Below are 19,018 nucleotides of genomic sequence, written 5' to 3' on the forward strand. Positions count from 1 at the left end.
GTCCACAAAGCAGTACTGATAATGTCACCAGAGGCGGCCACTCCACACAAACCGGCACGCCACGGGAGGGAGGGAGGGAGAGTTTTCCAAGCTTTGGATAAGGAACGCGAACTACATGCCCAGTTCAACTGGAAGTTACTAAAAACCCTAAGAAGACTTAGTAGGGCCAGGCGTGGTAGCGCATGCCTGTATTCCCAGAACTCAGGAGGCTGAGGCAGGAGGACTGCTGTGAGTTCGAGACCAGCCTGGGCTACAAACTGAGCTCAAAACCAGCCTGAACTACACAGTGAGACCCTGTCTCAAAAAGACCAAAAAACAAAACAAAAACATAAAACACAAAACCTGAGCAGACACAGATGAGGAGCATGGAACCTGGTCACACGGGAAGGACTTTTGGAGATTAGGAACACCTGGAAGTAAACCAGCTGCCGAAGGCCCCTGCTTGTCCCTGGAGCTGTACCTGTGGCTGGGCACAGACCATTCGAGGAGGGGACTCACGTCACACCTGGGCGGCCGGGCGCCTGTGCATCGCTCGGTGAGGGTCAGGGCCTCTCAGGCCCGGCTTGCTGACACCACAGAAACTGGTCAGGTCAAAACAGGCCCGGGACGGCCTCCCGTCCACACCAGGGGCTGCTGGGCAGGGCCAAGTCGCCTTGAGGGGGTGCTGCAGAGCCGGCGGAGAGAAGGCCCCCCCCCACATGCCCCCCACAGGCCCGCCAGCCCCCGCGGACCAGCCCAGGCTGTGGCCGCCCCACAGCGGGTGGGGAACAGCGCTCCGTGGGTCTGAGGTGATGAGGACGGCACAGGCCGGCCGGGATGCAGAGCCAATTCCATCCGGATGAGCCCCACGCTCGGCCTGACACAGATCAACCCAAATTCCAGAATGCGCCCAGAGGAAGAGCTGATTCCGAATAAAGCGCCAGTACCCTCGTGGAATAAAGTAAGCATTTTATCGTTCCCCTAAAAAGCGAATGAACTTTAAGCTTATACACTAACTGATCAAAAGACTCATCCATATCCTAACCGTATCAAAGCTTATGGCACAGCATGGCCCGCTCTGGCCCTGTTCTAGAAAGCTGAGTCACTCAGGTGAAGTCACTGAACCGCGCAGAGGGCTGGCCGTGTCTGACATCGCTGGTTGGTAGAAGTCATGAAACAACCCTCCACCTTCACCCAGATTCCTTCTCGAGGCGAGAGGGCCGGCACAGGCCCTGACAGGCAGCTCCGCGAGCCGCCGACCGCTGCAGAGGAAGAGACCAGCCCCGCTCGCGCTCCCGTTTCCAGGGGCCGGGCCTGCCTGACATGTACACTGCCGCTGTTCTGGAACGTAACTCACAGCCCGAGGAAGACTCGCGGAAACGGGCTTCTGGTCTGCACCTTTCTTACGACCGTTTTATTTGAGGAAGAGCCAGTGAAGGGCAGCTCACAGGAGACACTTGGAACTAACAAGTCACAATGTGGGGCTGTATTAGATGCACCCACAACACGAAGAAAAGTAATGCTAAAACGGGAAGAAACCCCTGGCGAGCAGGTATAAACCTGCACCGCCCAGCCTGAAACCAATGTGAGCTCGGTGGCCAAGGCCAGGGGAAGGAAGGAGGCAGGCACAGCCCTGTTCCCAGCATTCCAACTCCGCTGGGCTCTCACTCCTCCTGGATGCAGGGCAGAAATAAGGACTGCAGCCCTCGCAGGAGGGGATGGGGATCTACGCACCAGGCAGAGGGCTCTGTACGCCACACACGAGAAAGCAAGAGAGGCTGCGGGAACAGCAGAGAGCAGACAGATCCCCCTCGGGAGACGCTGCCTGCAGCGGCGCGGGTGGTGGGGTGGGGGAGAGCCATCGCAGTGCGCAGTTCCCGCTGCCAGACAGCTGGGAGGTGGGCAGGGCGAAGCTGCGGCTGGAGAGGTAAACAATTGTTTAAACCCCAGGGTGAACCGAATCTTGGGGTCAAATGAAGAAGTGGAAAAAAATCCCAAGACTACCTACGAATAAAGGAAAGTCTGAAGTTAATCAGTAAACAATACACTAATGACACAGTGTCAACTAGAAACAAGATCTAGACAAAGGATTAGTCAAGTCTGTTCCCTAAGGTGTGCAGGTGCTCCGCCCAGCCCAGCCCGTGCCCAGGGTCCTTCCTTCCCTGCGGACACCGAAGCCCCATACGGAGCAGGCACGCTCAAAGACCCTGTGGCTTCAAGTCTGAGCAGAAAGATTCCTGTTCTGCGGCTCTCAGAGCCTAGAGGGAGAGGAGGGAGCGCACTCTCCGCAGCGGGCGACCGACCCGCGGAGGGCTGGAGGAGGGGAAGGACCAGCAGTGAGTGGTTACGGAGGGCGCAGGGCTAAGGGCTCACCCAGCACAACTGCAGGGCCCCTCGCGTGCGGCCACAGGGGGACTTGTGCAGGCGGGAACTGGGGGATTTGATCAAACACAGGCTAAGCAGGGGTATTTTGTGAGAGTAGCACACCTCGTGGCTCAACTGTCCAGACACGGTGAAATGCCTGAAGGCCAATCGGTTCTCAGAGAATTACAACATTTCTGCTTTGATGACTCACAGAGGTTTAAAGATCTCCCCTGAAATCAGATTTTCCATAAGCAAATCAACTGCAAAGTCCTCTGACCAAAGAATTACTCCCCAAGGGCTGCATGCCTTCAGGGACATGGCAAGCAGCGTGGCCCTCAGATCCAAAGTCCTCGGAGACCTCTCTGACCTCATTCCTTGAACATCACCTCACCCAGCGGGCGCCCCCCACCGCTGCCATCACCTTGGTGGGTTTTACGTGCACCCTGCCTTTAGTCTCCAATGCAGCCACTGAGGACGTTAGCTGAGGGCCACTGCTTCCCTAAGTAGCTAAGGCACCACCAGGCCCACAGCCACTCAGCGATTACAGAATGCCTCCGCGGGAGGACGGAACCTCCAGGACCCGGGCAAGGGCTGAGAATACTATTTCTCTGCACAGTGAGGGGCAGCAATATGTTTAAGGAGGACTTTTTTCCCCAGTACCACAGCTAAAACTTATTTAACGTTTATCTATGACATAACAAGCGCTTGGTCCGCGTTTTCTTCTCCGTTTTATCTGACCTCCATCTGGCCCGAGGTCAAGGGCAGAAGCGCACACCGCCCTCCAGGGAGCTCCTGAACACTACACAATGGCGCATGGTCGCGGTGGGGCGGAGCTGGGAGGACACTCAGAGAAGAGGACAACTCTCCAACACTGCGGCACTTTCAAGCGACTAAAGTCTGCCTCGTCAGAACATCCCTGCAACGTGGGTTTCGGGGTCTTCAGCGTACTGTTTACGAAAGCTGCACACTAACCCCGGAGTCACGCTGAGGGTCCCAGCAGACGCTCCCACCCGATCTGCAGGCACAGGAGCCCACGGTGTAGGTGAAGGAGTGAGGCTCCTCTGCCATCGGGGCTTCCCACACCCCCTAATATCGATTTAATGCACTCTAGCAACTGTAAGCCTACGTTGATGGATCTCTGAACATGGCGCAGAACAGTTCTTTACGTAGGAACAAAAAAGTCTCAATGTCCAATCTTACAAATTTTCAATTCTCCTTAGCCTGAGTATCAACTCACAGAAGGAAGGGAGGGAAGGAGAGAGGGAAGATCTGTTGTCTTTCATTTTACATCTCTAGTCTTTTCTTCTTAAAAATAAGTAAAAGCCCTCCTTATAGATGTATGCTACCAACATAAGTAAGCACATCCAACAAGCCTGGAGTCTCACTCACTCGCACATAAAGAAACCTCCTCCTGAAAGGCCAACCACAGAGCCCTGAGAATTCCCAAGAATGTTCCACTCTGATGCCTCAGTGCAGACCCGCAGGGGCGAAGTGTCCAGCACATATGCTGCCTTTATTTTATTTTCAGGGAGCTAAAAAAATGCGGATGCAGCCAGGCATGGTAGTGCAGACCTGTAATCCCAGCACTCAGGAGGCTGAGGCAAGAGGATCATTGCAAGTTCAAGATCAGCCTGGGCTACAAAGTGAGCTCAAGACCAGCCTGAACTGCATAGCGAGACCCTGTCTCAAAAAGACAAAAAAATAATAATAATCTTGCATTCTTCCTCCTCCAACTCTGGGGACAGCCCAGCCCTCACATCCACATATTTCATTTCCAAAGCAACTTTCTACGCAAATAAAATTTCAAATTGCTACCGAAACTCACTTCTCTTTCTTCTAAGGAGGCACCCGTAGTCTCAGAGGCAAAACCCAAACAATAAATAAGAGAGAGTAGCTCTTTATGAGGATCTGGCGGTTTTGAAGGTAAGAGGGCAGAGGAATATTAACAGTGAAAAGACATACAAGCTGCGCTGCAGTCTGTAAGGTATTAGCAAACTCTCCTCTGACCCTGACACACACAAAGGAGCTGCTCACAATTACACAGGGCACGGGAAGTGTGCAGGAAGGAAACGCTGCAGGTCCCTGAGAATCACAGCCCACACCTCGGGCAGGGAGAGCATTCCCAACGGCGAGGCCTTGCCTCCTTTCACGCGCGCGCCTCTCCCGAACCGGGCGGCGAGCAGCACCGACACCTGCAGAGGGAGTGTCTGGGAAACAGGTACTGAAGAAGCAGTGGGTCCAGCAGGTGCTCACACGGCACCCTAGGCTTCGTCGCCCCGCTCAGACACACTCAAGAGTTGATGCAAATTTCACAGCTTTTTCCTTACTGCTGGGCCCTCCCTTATTCTTTCTATGTGTATTGTTTCACTTGCGAAGGATCTCTACGTGGTATTAATAATGGAAAATAAGCTGGGTGTGGTGGCATACACCTGTAGTCCCAGGTGACTGAGCGAGGTAGGAGGATTGCTGCAGGTTTGAGTTCAAGGCCAGCCTGAACTACACAGGGAGACTCTGCCTCAAAAAACAAACAAAATAATGAAAGAAACAGCCATGAAGACGTAGACGTAACTTTGTAAACTGAGGTCGTGACACGATAAATGCACCGGGCCACCTCCCTGACATCCAGCTGTCCCTGAAGCAGCCGAACTCCATGCAAAGAACCAGAGCTTACCCTCGGTCAAATTAACCTACACTCAGGAGGAGACTTAAGGACCACTTTACAAATTAAATGGGGCCGGGGACCTAGCTCAGTGGACAAGTGCCTGCCTGGCAAGCACAAGGTCCTGAGTTCAATTCCCTGTACTCCCCCGCAAAAAGGAAAGAAATACAAATTAAGTGGGACACCGCTTTCACCCAGTCATCACGACAATGAGCTCATCAGACTAATTCCTTTCCCAAGGCGCACCTCTTTCTGGCACTCATCAGTACAGCTGGTCCACCCTACACAGCTCTCCTATCTTCCCAGTCTCGAGGACGCTTCCCAAGACCCCTCCCTCTCCTCCCGCTTCCCTGATTACTGGGACCATCACTAATCTCTCATAGACTGTTTCAGATGACGCTGACATCAGCTTTTAGAAAGGTGGTACTGCACGTTACACGGCACAGCTGCATGTGCTACCAGGCCTGGCGAAGCACACGTGCGAGTGATGGGGCGGGAGGCTCGGCTTCTGCCGGCCCAGTCCGAGGCCACTTTTCTGTCAAACACAGGCCAGGGTCCCAAAATGAAAATAATAAAAAAGAAGTGGAAACATAGCCCAGTGGCAAGACCCTGTGTTTGAGCCCCAGTACCACCAGGAAGAAAACCACCCTTCAGTCTATAATAGATTTATTTTTATTAAAAATGATGAGGGATGTAGCCCAGTTGGTGGTGTGCTTCGTGCGCACTAACCCTGACTTAGATCACCAGCACCACAAACAAAGCGAGAACACCAACCGCTCGCACGCTCTGCTTTGCTCGTTTCGCTATGTCGAAATGAAAACAAACTGCGTCAAGGAGCTGGCGCTCGGGAACGGGAAGAATGATTTAACCCAGTTCCACATCTAGTCCCGGCAAGTAGATCAGCGAACCTTGTCAGCGCAGCTACAGTTTCAGAACTGATCCACAGCAGCCCCCTTCCCAAATACATGGGACAAACACTGTGCCGAGAATAGAGGACGGCTGGAGGCCGAGCTCCCGGCGCACCTGAGCCGCCCCAGCCAGCGAGCCGGCCGCTCAGGCTGCCGGGCAGGTAGGGCGAAGGGCTCCTCCTTCAGGCCCGCAGAGCCACTTCCAGGGGCAGAAAGGAGAAGAAAACACTAGTGCGATACCGTCAGGAAGTGATCCGGGTCAAACGCTGAATTAAAAACCTGTAATATGAAGTGTAAAACGTTCCCCAAACCCAAAATATATATCTAGGCTTGCTTGGCCTTAATAAAGAACATCTGGGCAACAGGGCAGCTCCTTATTAGGAAAACTAGGCCAAAAAAGTGGCAAAAAAAAATCTCAGATTGTACACATTCCCCCCCAATTTATTTCTAAAAGCTGAATCTATTGAAAATTAAAAATTAAAACGGCAAAGCCTGCTGTCCACAGTTACTACGTATCTAACAGCTCAAACTCCCTCTTTTCAGCCAAGCCCTCAGCATCCCCTCCCACGGCACACGCGCCTTTACTTGGAATAAACGAAAGCATGCTACTTACGACGTTCCTTGCTGGGAACTGGGCTGGGCTTTTGGAGGCGGGTCATACTGTTCTGCGGGAAGGGAGAGAGCGTCAGAACCGCACAGCGACACGCGTCCACTCCCTGTGAGCTACGGGGCCCCTGCTCACCCCCGCCCCGGGGCTCAGGTTAACCTTGGGCAACCACAGCGCTGCCCCCGCCCTGGGCCGGCTCCTCGGTCTCAGGTGACACTCGCACTGCATGCTCGCAAACAACTCCTGTGGACCGAAGCAAAGGCCCCTTCCGCAGCAGGGCCTGCAGCTTTCACCTGGCCTTTCCGGGAGCTCTCCCGCCTGGGAGGGCGTTCTGTTCCCGGAGACAGGGGAGGGTCCCACAGAACTGTGGCGGGGCTGCCCCCTCCACCTGCGGCTGTCTAGCACCTGTCCCCTCCACCCTTCAGCCACCACACCCCACGCGCTCCCTCACACCCGTCTCCGACTGCCAGGCAGAGGCAGCGAGGCCGAGGCACCCGCCCAGGCCTCCAGGAGGATGCACTGGCCAGAGCGACACGAAGCAGACCGCAGTGCCCACCACCCCGGGCGGCGTGGGCAAAGGTCAGCAATCAACTGCACAAAGTGACTCTCCTGGGATCTGGAGAATGGCCGCTCCATCGGTCATGACCAAAGAAGGCAAGTCAGAGGAAGGAAAACAGAGCATGCCCCAAAGGACTCAGGATTCTGCAGGGGGACAGTAGGGAGGCGGACAGCAGCCAGGAAGCGGGAGGGACAGAAGTCGCGCCCGGGAAGGGCCAGGCCGGGTGCGGGGTCTGTGTGGGCGGCACTGCGGGGCAGGGCTGGATACCAGGACGGGAACTTCTGGCTTCAGCTGCGGGCACCGAGGCGCCACCATCGCTCGCATGGCGACGGGATGCCGTGTGCCTGGGGGTCACTCGGTGCTGCTGCCCGGTACCACTAACGGGAGCAGGGAAGGGGGAGCACGGAGGCCCCGCCAGCAGCTGGAGGCAGCCCTGCCTGTGCGCACACGAGGCGGTGGGAAAAGAGACGCACCGGACGTGCAAAGCAGCAGGTGCCTCGTGGCAGGGCGAGCGCTCCTGTCGCGGCCCCTCCACGTGTGCGCTCGTCACCTCATTGTCACGCGAGCAGCGGCCCTTGGACATATTCTGGAAGTGCCTTCCCGTCTGTCTAGACAGGTGGGGCCATGACGACAAATGTCGGGCGAAGGTCACTCTGCTCCAGGGCCCCCCCGCAGCTGTGCTCTGCCAACACGACATGAGCACGGGGCACACGTGTATCACGCCTGCACGTCCCCTTTCCACGGACTCCACAGCCCTAGGACCAGGACCAGAAGACCCATGGCGGGAAGCAGAGGCCCCTTGCTGGGCATACTTTAAGACACACACCCGCATTCTCTCCTCTTCCCCAAAAGCCACACCCACTCACTCCCTCCTCAGCCAGCAGACATCCCGACTCTCCCGCAGACCCCAGGGCCATGTTCTCAGAGATACAGTTCCCACAGCACCAAGGGACAACAAGGCAGCACCGCCAAAGGCCTGCAGGCTCCCACCAGCACCTGGCCAGCGCTCCTAGAGGAGCAGGTGTCAGCCCACGGGGCCAAGGAGGACATCGTCCCTAACGAGCGCACCTTTAAAACTGTCTGATGGGCTGAAGATTCTTCCTGCGGCAAATTAGCATCCCATCAGCCATAAGCAGCCCGGGGAAGGCACAGACCCACCTGCCTGGCAGCCGGGGAGACGGAGCAGCAAGACGTGAGAGGGTGTGAGCTCCCTGCCTGCACTGGCCCAGCCCTCGCCTTTGCCCTGCGCCCCCCTGCCCCTTGCCGGCCTCTGCTCCTGGGGCTGGCTGCTTAACTGTGCAAGACCTCCCACTCCACAGGCAGCCGCCATCCTGCCCTGGTGGCTTACATGATACTGTGGCAGCAGAGTCAGGCAGGCTTGGGTCTAGCTTGGGCAGGGGGCAGATTTAGTTATCAGTTCCTGGCACGCTTTTATTGATATGTCCGCTCAGGGTTCAGTAAAGCTCTATATATACAGGGGACAGCTGTAGGGTGGACCCGAGTCTCACCTGGAACTTGCTCAGCCCTGCTCCACAGGAGGTTTTTCTTGTTTCTTACAAGAAAAACAAGCTGTTTTCCCCGTGCTCACACCCTCACAACTCAAACGAAAGAATCATCAAGAAGAACCAAGGAAGTGAGGGGAAGAATCGGGGTGGCAGAAGAGCCCTGTCTCTATCAACGCCCTCAGTGAGCGTGCCTCATCCAACACGCGTACATGCGCACCGGAGACCTTGCTGTGGCCTGCGCCTCCTCCCCGAAGAACACCACTTCGCCCCCGCAGCCGTTACCACACCCCACTACGTGCTGCTCCACCTGTGCAGGTGTCCTGTTCCCTTCCAGTAAGCATCTGATGAACAAGCGACTGCCAGTACCCTAATCACCCTTCTAGGGCTTTAGCCAAGAGGCGAACGATGTACTACTGATCTGGCAGTCGCTGCTGAAGACAGATGCTGGAGTCAGGCAGCCTCGTTTCCCTCCCAGCTTTCAGGTGCTCACAGTCCATACAGAGAGGAACCGAGGAAGAACCACAGGGCCGACAGAGAGGGAGGAGCCAGAGAAGCCGTGTGCTGTACTCCTTATAAAAAGTCTCTCAGTTTTGCTTTAAAAACACAAGAATCGGGGGCTGGGGATTCAGCTCAGCGGCAAAGTGCCTGCCTGGCAATCGTAAGGTCGTGAGTTCGGTTCCTGGTACCGGAGAAAAACAAAAAACAACAACAAAAAAAAAAAAACACCAAAAAACAAAACACAAGAATCACACAAAATGCCTCGACCCAATCAGACAATCTATCCCAGATCTCTGGGCTACAACACTTTGCCATTCCCGTTCAAGATAATAAGCTCAACTCATGTGCTACCAGCTTATAGTTGTTGAGGGTGTTACCAAATCATCTTCATTACGGTAAGTCCTCGCGAGACCTAAATTCCACCTAAAGCACAGCTTCGCGCTTCTGCTCCTTCCCTCCTCTCAGTGTGGGAAAGCTTCATCTCCACCAGGGCGCTCGTTACTAATGCTGTTATGGGAAACCACTAAAAAGCATGTTTTCTTCTCCAATGCAATAAACAATTCCAGACATTTACTTACTTTGGTTTTGGGTTGCAGAGCTAATGTGCTGAGAATCCTAGGGAAAGAAAAAAAAAAGCTCTACTAATTAAAATATTAAGGTTTTTCAAATCTAAAGACAAAACTGTCGCTTTTAATATTGAAAAGACAGTCTTATAAAACTCTCAAAGATACAGGAAAGTAGAAACAGAAAACACCCATATCATCCAGTACAAATTCTATACTTCGCTCTAGGACCCTCACATTATCCATCTATTCCATCTTCAATCTCAATTAATCTTCACGAATAGTTTTAAAATACTCATTAGCCTAATTTTTACATAAAGGTGCTTTCCTAGAGTTTATTTTTCCTTTGGTGTCGAGCACAGATATTTTTACAGCTGAAGGCTTTACTTTAAAACCAGTAATAACGACTCTTTTTACAAGTCTCTCTGTGAAATAGGAAAAGTGGTAAATCTGGGTTTGTACTGACATCACTTCTTTTAGAATCGTATCGCGGAGGACCAGCTATAACCTCATGCGCGTCCACAGAAGGCTGCCGGGACCGGACTGGAAGGTGCAATGGCTACACCCTGAAGGTTATTCAAAAGTACAAGGCAAAAGAAGACCGTGTTTTAAATGTGCAGTTCACAAATGCTGTTCCAGAAATGCGTGATTCAGCAGCGCACTGACTTGTTCTGTAAGCTACTAGCAGTACAGGTGATCACGTTACCCTTTTAAGAGAATGTAGGAAGTACGAGGCATGCGTGGTGTGCGTGTATACATGAACTAGGGATCAGCTCCCCACCTCACTTACTGCTCCTGTACCAGTTGCCCATCTCCACAAGAAGCGTCCTCAATGAAAGAGGGTACCGCGAAGTCCTGAATGCTTCTATAAGCCGTAAAGCTCTACCACACACATCCAAGTGCTCACACTCGCATATGCTGGAGAATTCAGTGTAATACTTCCTAAAGCTGGCTCACAGCACCACTCACACTCCACAAAATGCAGACGCCAGGCCTGCTCTTGAGGAATTACCTTGGTAGGGAAAGGAAATTTGGAGGGCTCCGCTGTGCTGGGCGTGTGTATTGCTGTCAGAGGCGGCGGCCACGAATGGGTCATTTCCTGAGAAGAGATTTGGACAGGGAAGAAAAAGTACATTATGAACACAACATTCAAGGCTACCCCAGCTGTCTTTCTAAACTGGCTGTCGGGTGGACTGACGGCAAGTCAAGTGAAAGGTACTGTCTGAAAAGGTATTTCAGTCACTTTAGAAACACCTACTTGATGGGGCTGGGGATTTAGCTCAGCGGCACAGCGCCTGCCTGGCAACCGCGAAGTCATGAGTTTGATTCCCGGTACCGGGGAAAAAAAATAAAAACACACACACCTACTTGAATTAGTTATGTTCATAAGCGAAAGATCACCAACTTACAAAAATGAAAAAATAAATCAGCTTGAAGAAGAAAACAGGAAGGTGAACAGACGCAACAGGCCGAGTATCACGGCCGCTGTGCACGGGGAGGGGCTGCAGTCAGCAGGCGAAGGACCGGGAGCAGCCGGCGGGCTGGAAGGCGGCTCCCTCCTGCCCGCTGTCTCCCTTGGCTGCTTGACTGCATTTCCTGGAGCGACTGCAGCTCGAAGGAAGGAGACCCTTCCTGTCTGACTTAAGGGAAAAGAAACGGAGCCTCTTGTTCCGCTTGGGAGCCCTTTAATAGATGTGACCCTTCCGTGATACTCTCGGTAGGCAGAGAACTTCATGGAAGGAGGCGGCCTTCGAGGACTTTCCTTCTCTTCCCTTAAGGAAAGTTTAATTTTCACTCACTGTTTCGTTGGTTGAAGGCAAGATTTCCAAAGCTTACAAATTAATCTATTTATGCCAACATAAACTGTGTTCTCCTAAGCACATCTCTGAATCTCGCTTTGTTTTGACTACGCACACACACCTGGAGCCAACAGGCACGTCCGATAAAAGGTGCCTCGCACACTCTTACTTTCTGGAAGGGCTAAAATGGCTTTGGAAAACGTTAACCCCAACACGTCACTGAGGCGGACACTATGCTCTCAGGAACTCAGTCAAGGGTCAAGGAGCGCCGATGGCCGGGCAGAGTGCAGGTCAGATACCTTGCACCAGCTCGGGAGAGACTAAGAGAGCTTGCACACGCAGTGCTGTAGCTGTGCTGGCTTGGGCTGGTCTGAGACATGAAAGGCAGCCATCTGACTGGCCCACAGGCGGCCAAGCCCTGGGGAGGCCACGGCCAGAGCAGCAGCTGTGCAGCCAGAGACCAGTGAGAATCCCACTCTGACCCAAGCCAGCCACTGGGAGGGGCCTGGATTCTGAGCCTCTGTTTCTCAACAAAAGGGGGTTAGACCACCCTTTTCAAAGTATGGTAGGAATAGTTCAAGTAAGGGAATGCTCGAACGGGTGTTGCACACTTAAAACATGCAGATCAGTACCATGTTTAACTCAAAGTTGAGGGTTAAAAAAATCTCAACACTACTGCAAAGAGTGCTCCTGGCCATTTTTTTATTTGGCAAAAACTTTAAAGTCTGAAACCATCAGAATGCTACAATATATGTGTGTGTGGTTTTGTTTTTGTTTTTCTTCTGCTACAGGGAATCAAACTCATGACCTTGTACTTGCCAGGCAGGTGCTATGCCGCTGAGCTAAATCCCCAGCCCCAGAATGCTACAATATAAAAACATGCAGCAGCTGGGTGTGCTGGCGCACGCCTGTAATCCCAGCACTCGGGAGGCTGAGGCAGGAGGATTACTGTGAGTTCAAGGCCAGCCTGAACTGCATAGTGAGACCTTCTCTCAAAAAGACAAAAAACAAAAACAACAACAAAAAACCATGTGGCAATTCCGAGCCAGTGTTTGAAAGCATTACCCTTCTGGTCTCGGGCAACTTCAGGATCTCCATGGTAACTCCTGAACAGCACCCACAGATACCCAAGCTGGTCCCGCGGTAAGTCAGGGCGCTGGAAAGTGCACACATTCCCCCAGACCCTAAGGTTCCCTGCTCTCTGAAGGAATCTGCGCACTTCCTTAGGAGCCTTGCCAGCCCGCCAGAGGGACTTGGGCACGCGGGCCGCTCCTGCGGGAGGTGGCCCGGGTCCCCTCGCTGCCTTCACCGACTCCTCACACGGACACGGCCCCACCACGGGCGCTGGGCTCGGTGCGGCACGGCCGCTGCCCCTCTCCTCCTGGCTCGGCTTCCCTCGACACTGCCCAGTCCCAGCTGCTCCTCGAAAGCCAGCCTCTGCCCGCCTCGTTCTCAGCCCCCAGCGTTTTACCGCAGACCCACGTCTCCCACTGCCACGGCGCCCCAGTGCTGGACAGCAGCTGCAGCTGACGGGGATTTCACAAATAAACAAAGGACAAACACGCCAGAAATCCCGGCGTCAGGGCCCCAAGGGGGTCTCTCCCACCGCCCCCAACGCCCACGGCTGCCAGCTGAGCGCGCCGGCTCCCTGCACCTGCCCAGGGTGCACTGCCCTTTCTGGGTGCTGCTATATAGCCAGGTCCTGGCCGTGGGCAGAGTCAGTCTGCCACCCGCTCACCCACCAGCCTGTAGGAGTAACAGGGACCACGTTCTCCAAACACCATCCCTGAGAACCCAACAACGTCCGTGACTGATCTACGCAGCCAGGAAACCTATCGCCTCTACTCCAGTGTCGGGATTCCTGACCATCTTAATGAACTGGTGTAAGACAGAAAGGGGACATCGAGGCAGGGGGCAATGTCTGCATCAGCATCCGAGAGAGCAGGGATGGGCCCTAGAGATCATCTGCCAGCTGTGCAGAAACCAACTTCCGACCCGAGTCTCCACCCTGAAAATGCCTGAGCCTCAGTCCCAGATCCCCTTCCACTCGCTTTCCTCATCCGGGATTTCCAAAGGAAAACACACAGCCTCCGCCTACAGCAACTGCATACTAGGTGGGGAAGAAGTTACTTAGAGCAGGGCTTGAGGTGGGAGGGAGGGTGAATTTATTAAATTTAAAACATTTGTCTGCACAAGCTTAAGTATCATAGGGTTTCTCTGCTGTGAGAAACCTGAAGTATAAATAAATTAAAGAGCGGGATGAATGAGACAGGGAGATAGAGCATCAGTAAACGGGAAACGGAAAGAAAAAGATGAAGATGCGTGCGTGCACACCCCAGCTCCCCACCACGAGTGCAGGCACTGCCGCTGCAGGCACGGACTCACGGAAATAAAAACTACAGCACCACGTTCATCTGATGCTATTTCATCATTCCCACAGAAGGGAGGTGCGATGTGTGTAATATTAACACACATCAAACCCGAAGAGAACCATTCATGCAGACGACAACAATGTGTCTATGCTGCTGTAGTTCTCTAACTACAGAGCAAGTCACCCCAGTTTCCGTGAAAACGTTAAGGCCATCTTTTACACTTAGGTTAGACCTTATTCTGAGCATTCACTAGCTGAGACAAACAAATCAAACGCAAACAAAACAGAACTCACTAACCAGGATATTTCAGAAACAGAAAAGAGAAAGTATGACAGAAAAACTAGATCAAGATACTCCGGCTAGTATTTATTTATCGTATTTGCCGGCTGGCAGAAAGTTCTCATCTTGAACTATGCTTCAGGCTTAGAGGTAACTTTCTCAGAAAGCCCTACCTACAAAGTAAGGAAAAAACATTGTGAAACAAAAACAATTGTAGTATCTCCCAAATATCTGGCTAGATACTACTATTGCCAAATTTTTCACAAGGCAAAGATCACCAACAAGCTGGGCGTGGTGGTGCACCCCTGTAATCCCAGCACTCGGGAGGCTGAGGCAGGAAGATCACTGAGTTTGAAGTCAGCCTGGGCTGCATAGTGTGTTTAAGGTCAGCCTGAATTGCATAGCGAGACCCTGTCTCAAAAAAAAAGATCACAAACATAACAACCAACACACTTCTTCACTGGTTGTAAGCACCACCATCACTTACAACTTTACAACAGGAAATTAAAGACAAAATCATGTAAGTGTATTTTGAGGGAAAAGTTGGTATAGGTTAATATTAAGAGACCAGGGCCAAATACCTATCTTCCACTTTTTTAAAAAAGATAAATCTTTTTGTTTTATTTTATTTTGTCTTTTTTGAAACAGGATCTTGCTATGCAGTTCAGGCTGGCCTTGAGCTCACCTTGTAGCCCAAGCTGGTCTCAAACTTGCAATGATCCTCCTGCCTCAGCCTCCTGAGTGCTGGGATTGCAGGTGTGAGCCACCACGCCTGGCTTGTCTTCCACTTTAAACTCAAAAACTTTACAGTGAAGAATCATTACAACTGATACAGAAGCAACTTGCAGGCCACAAAGGAAGGAGAAGAAATGAATACAACACTACAGCTGCCATATTTGAGCATGACAATTGAACACCAGATTTCTAAGAAATTACAGCCAAAATGGAAAACATGATAGTTTATGTGGTTCTTCTCTGATTAAAAAGAAAGGGCATGTGAGCTTGAGAGGAGAATTCAGTTTTGTTTGTTTTCCTGGAACTGAATCCTAGAGGAATTGCTCACACGCAGGCAGCGCTGAAGGACGGAGGCCGCACATTCCACGACGCACAGGCAGAAGCAGCGCACGTGTGCACGAACTGTCTCAACGAGCAGGGGCAAAGCACAAGCCTCTAGGGCTAAGCCTAAAGATATGCTTTTACTTTCTGCTCCTTTTTCTGTCCTCCTTAAAATGCCAGTCTCACTGAAGAAGAGGCCGACACACCAGACGCCCCCTCGGAAGCACGGCAGGCACAAACCCAGGCTATCTGCCCCGGGTGCCCGCCACCACGGTGGCGCCAGGAGCCGTCTCCTCTGGGATGTGACCAACTTCCGGGCCCTAATGGCCAGCCACAAAAACTTGAAAACACCATAAAACTCTGGTCCAGATGCCAGGCCGTTGGTGGACTTCCTTTTAATTAATAAAATCTGTTAGCGAATTCAGAAAGTAGTGCTTTACGTCTCCCTCTGTCATGCCAGGGTCCATGCTGCTGCTGGGGGTGGGGTGGGGAGCCCCGCTCCCAGAGGGGCGGGGCTGGGGCTGGCAGCTGTCCTTAAGGCAGAGGCACACAGGGGGTTGAGGGTGCTTCGGACGACAGACGGAAACGAGAACTCACCTTGAGAATCTCCTCAACACAGTGGATGTCACTAGAGTAGGTCTGCTGAAAGGGAAGAGGAGGAAAGGGTTAGGGACCAGGCTCGAGTTAGGCTGCGTCCTGTGCCGCTCTCTCCAGCAGGACCCACGCCTACTTCTCCAGGCCGGGCACGGGGACCGGGCATGCGAACCCTGCACTCTGGACAAGGAAGACCCGAGAGATGCACGTGGCTTACTCTTGGGGCAACACAGACAAACAGGAGCTGCAGGCCACGGCAGACCTGTTACGACCCACGGATGAAGTTGCTGATGAAAATTTGTACGGGAAGTAAGCGCATGTTAGTGCATCTCAGGGAATAACAGACAGAAGAGATGAAAACAGGGACCACAGTGAGCTGCCTCGTCACAGCCACCAGTGAGACAAGTTAAACAAGGCAAAATGATGATCATCTGAACCCATGAGTGGATCCTCAGAGCAAAGGCCAAAGTCCACTCAGGAACAGCTCTTCATTATTTTTTAATATTCGAACCTGTCAACATTCAAAAAAATTTGTTCTATGATATTGGGGACTGAACACAGGGCTTTTGTGCTCAACTATATATCCCAGTCCCTGTTTATTTTTAATTTTGAAATAGGGTGCCAGTAAGTCACTGAATTACCCAACCTGCGCTCAAACTTGTAATCCTCCTGTCTCAGCCTCCCACAGTGCTGGGATTACAGGCATGTGCTCCCATACCTGGCTCCAAAATTCATTTTAAAGTTAAAAATACCTGCCACCTCACTTCAGGTCAGCATTCTCACCTCTTGCACACACACGTGCATGCAGTTTTTCCACTGGGAGAAGAGATTCCTTAGAGTCCTGGAGGAAAACCAACAGGCCCTGCTGCCTCCTATCCCCAGCTAAACACACGATGGCGGTGGTGGCGCTACTGCCTCAGCGTCACCATGACAGAGAGAGCCCAGGAGAGGCCACTCTGTGGCTGCACACTTTTAAGTGCAAAGAAAACAGAGAAGTTACATCTGAAACAATGCTTTTTCTGCCCAGAGACACGAAACACACTCCACAACTTTGTTTTTCAATAGAACAGCAACTTTTGTTTGCCGTCAACTCATAAAATCTGTGCACCTGGGCAGCACGGAGGGACACAGGACAGTGAGTGCACCCAGAGTGCCAACCGCACAGCCCTCCCACCGCCTGCGTGTGCAGAAGGCATGCCACTGCCCTTCCGTGTCATCCAGCACGCACTGCTGGGCAGGGACAGAGGCACACGGACTCTCCCCGCTCCCGGCTCTCACTGGAGCGTGACTCTGCAGAGCATCACTTACTAACGCACAGTCTGGGGTTAACATCCCTCAGTCCCGCCTTCCAGTGAACTCTGTTACAGCTTGTGATCAGAGATGCCTCTTCAGAAGTGGCTGGATCTCACGTGTGTGATGCTGCGATCTCAAAGGTGTGATTACTAAATCAGTCCACTAATTGGTTTGCATAGTTCTGGGTGTGGATAATGAGAAGACCCCCTGGGTATAGATACTATCAGCCGGAAGGATGCGGAGCCTGGATGGAATATACAGGACAGAAGGAGGGGCTGGGGATTTAGCTCAGCAGCACAGCACCTGCCTGGCAAGCGCAACATCGTGAGTTTGATTCCTGGTACCAGAAGAAAAACAAAAACAAAAACAGAAGGCGCTGTGTGGCTGCTTGCCTCTTCGCTGCTTTAATGCCTTCTGCCCACCATGGGCTGTTTCTCCTCTGCGATGCCCCTCTGCCACGCCACCCTGCCTTGGAGCCAGCCAAGGCATGAACTGAATGAAACCTCTACGAACCATAAGCTAAATAAACCTTTCTGCCTTTAACTTACGGCATTGGGTATTTTGTCTCAGCCATGAGAAAAGTAACTGAGACGAGCTCTAAGGAAGGAGGAAGAGGAAAAGCACACAGCACACACCCGGTCCCGCAACGGAACAGGATAAGCACGTTCCAACTCAAACACAACCTGAGCTGCCTAGGTGTGTTTTTAAAACAAGTAAATTCCCGGGAAATGGTTTTATGGACATTTTTGCAGTCTGCCATTGTTGAGGTGGGGCCAGAAGTCTGGAGGTGCCACTCAGAAAAGCAAGGGGTCCCTCACCTCTCCTGTGCCTGCTGCGCCCCCTGGCAGAACTCCTACATGAGAACAGCTAGCTGTGTGCGCTTTAAAACGATTCAGGGGCATCTGAAAACTGGATCAGACACCAGTGCTCTATTTCAGCATACACGGCAGGTACAGCAATGAACACTGTTTCATCAGAGGTTAAAACATATATTGCGGTTTCAATTTCTGACATGCATTATTAGAAAAAAACCCACTTAGAAGCTGAAGGAGCACCAGCAAAGCAGAGCTTACAAGTGTTCTGACGCCGGGCACGGGGCACGGGGCCCGGGGCACTACCTGCTGCTGGAGAGGAATGGGAATCCAAGCACAATATCCGGCCACCACCGGGAACAGTGAGGTACCCTGGGACAAGGGCGGAAAGACTGAGGCACTGTTTAAACAGGAGTGAGGTCAGGGAGCTGCACCCTCAAGATACCAAAAACTCCTCCCAGCACTCCCAGCCTTCAAATGGTCAACAGTTAGCCAAAATCTTTCATGTCGCCAAAGACATTTTTTATTTTGGAGACGTTTTCCTCCACTGTATAAACCACAGCTGGAGACATTTTTTTGTGAAACTCACTGTCAATCAGCAATATTTATCTTTCACTGCTATGGTCCTCACTGGATCCATTTAAAATTCTAATGAAGACTCAGGTTCCAGGTGGGTGGTCAGCTTACTGTGCCTTTTCCTGGGCCCCGTCATGGAAGCAAGGGTGCTTCAGAGGGCGGCGAGGGTTCGGTTAACTACATGAGCATGGGTCATAGTTAAGAATCCAACCTGCCAGGCGTGGTGGTGCACACCTGTAATCCCAACACTCAGGAGGCTGAGGCAGGAGGATCGTTGCGAGTTCGAGGCCAGCCTGGGCTACAAAGAGAGCTCGAGGCCAGCCTGAACTGCATAGCGAGATCTTGTCTCAAAAAGACCAAAAAAAAAAAAGAAAATCCAACCAACACAGTTTATCACCGCAGGACTGAAATGATCAAATGCCCGATGACAGGAGGTCCCCTGGTCATGGCAGTACGTCATGCAGAGTCAGTAAATAAATCTATGTGCCCGCATGGAAAACACCCAAGACATATACAGCTCAACTTTTTAGAAAGAATTCATATGGAGGGGCTGGGGATTTAGCTCAGCGGCAAAGCGCCTGCCTGGCAAGCGCAA

At 52.3% G+C, this 19,018-nt stretch overlaps 1 protein-coding gene across 3 annotated transcripts in view; it reads right to left on the reverse strand.

Annotated features, from left to right (window-relative positions):
• The window catches only part of Aff1 (AF4/FMR2 family, member 1), a 150,657-nt gene that overhangs the window by 31,549 nt on the left and 100,090 nt on the right, over positions 1 to 19,018 (reverse strand). Inside the window, exons 5-8 of one of the 3 annotated variants that reach the window (XM_013502745.1) lie at positions 15,746 to 15,787; positions 10,655 to 10,741; positions 9,658 to 9,694; positions 6,524 to 6,575 (exon numbers count right to left, since the gene is read on the reverse strand). In XM_013502745.1, the coding sequence (XP_013358199.1) occupies positions 6,524 to 6,575; positions 9,658 to 9,694; positions 10,655 to 10,741; positions 15,746 to 15,787 (218 nt within the window). Of the gene's footprint in view, positions 1 to 6,523; positions 6,576 to 9,657; positions 9,695 to 10,654; positions 10,742 to 15,745; positions 15,791 to 19,018 lie in introns of all 3 variants that reach the window. The other 2 variants (XM_005401342.2, XM_013502746.1) reach the window with 2 other exon arrangements.

This window comes from Chinchilla lanigera, unplaced genomic scaffold (genome assembly GCF_000276665.1).
Source record: "Chinchilla lanigera isolate Chin_1 unplaced genomic scaffold, ChiLan1.0 scaffold00073, whole genome shotgun sequence".
NCBI lineage: Eukaryota > Metazoa > Chordata > Mammalia > Rodentia > Chinchillidae > Chinchilla > Chinchilla lanigera.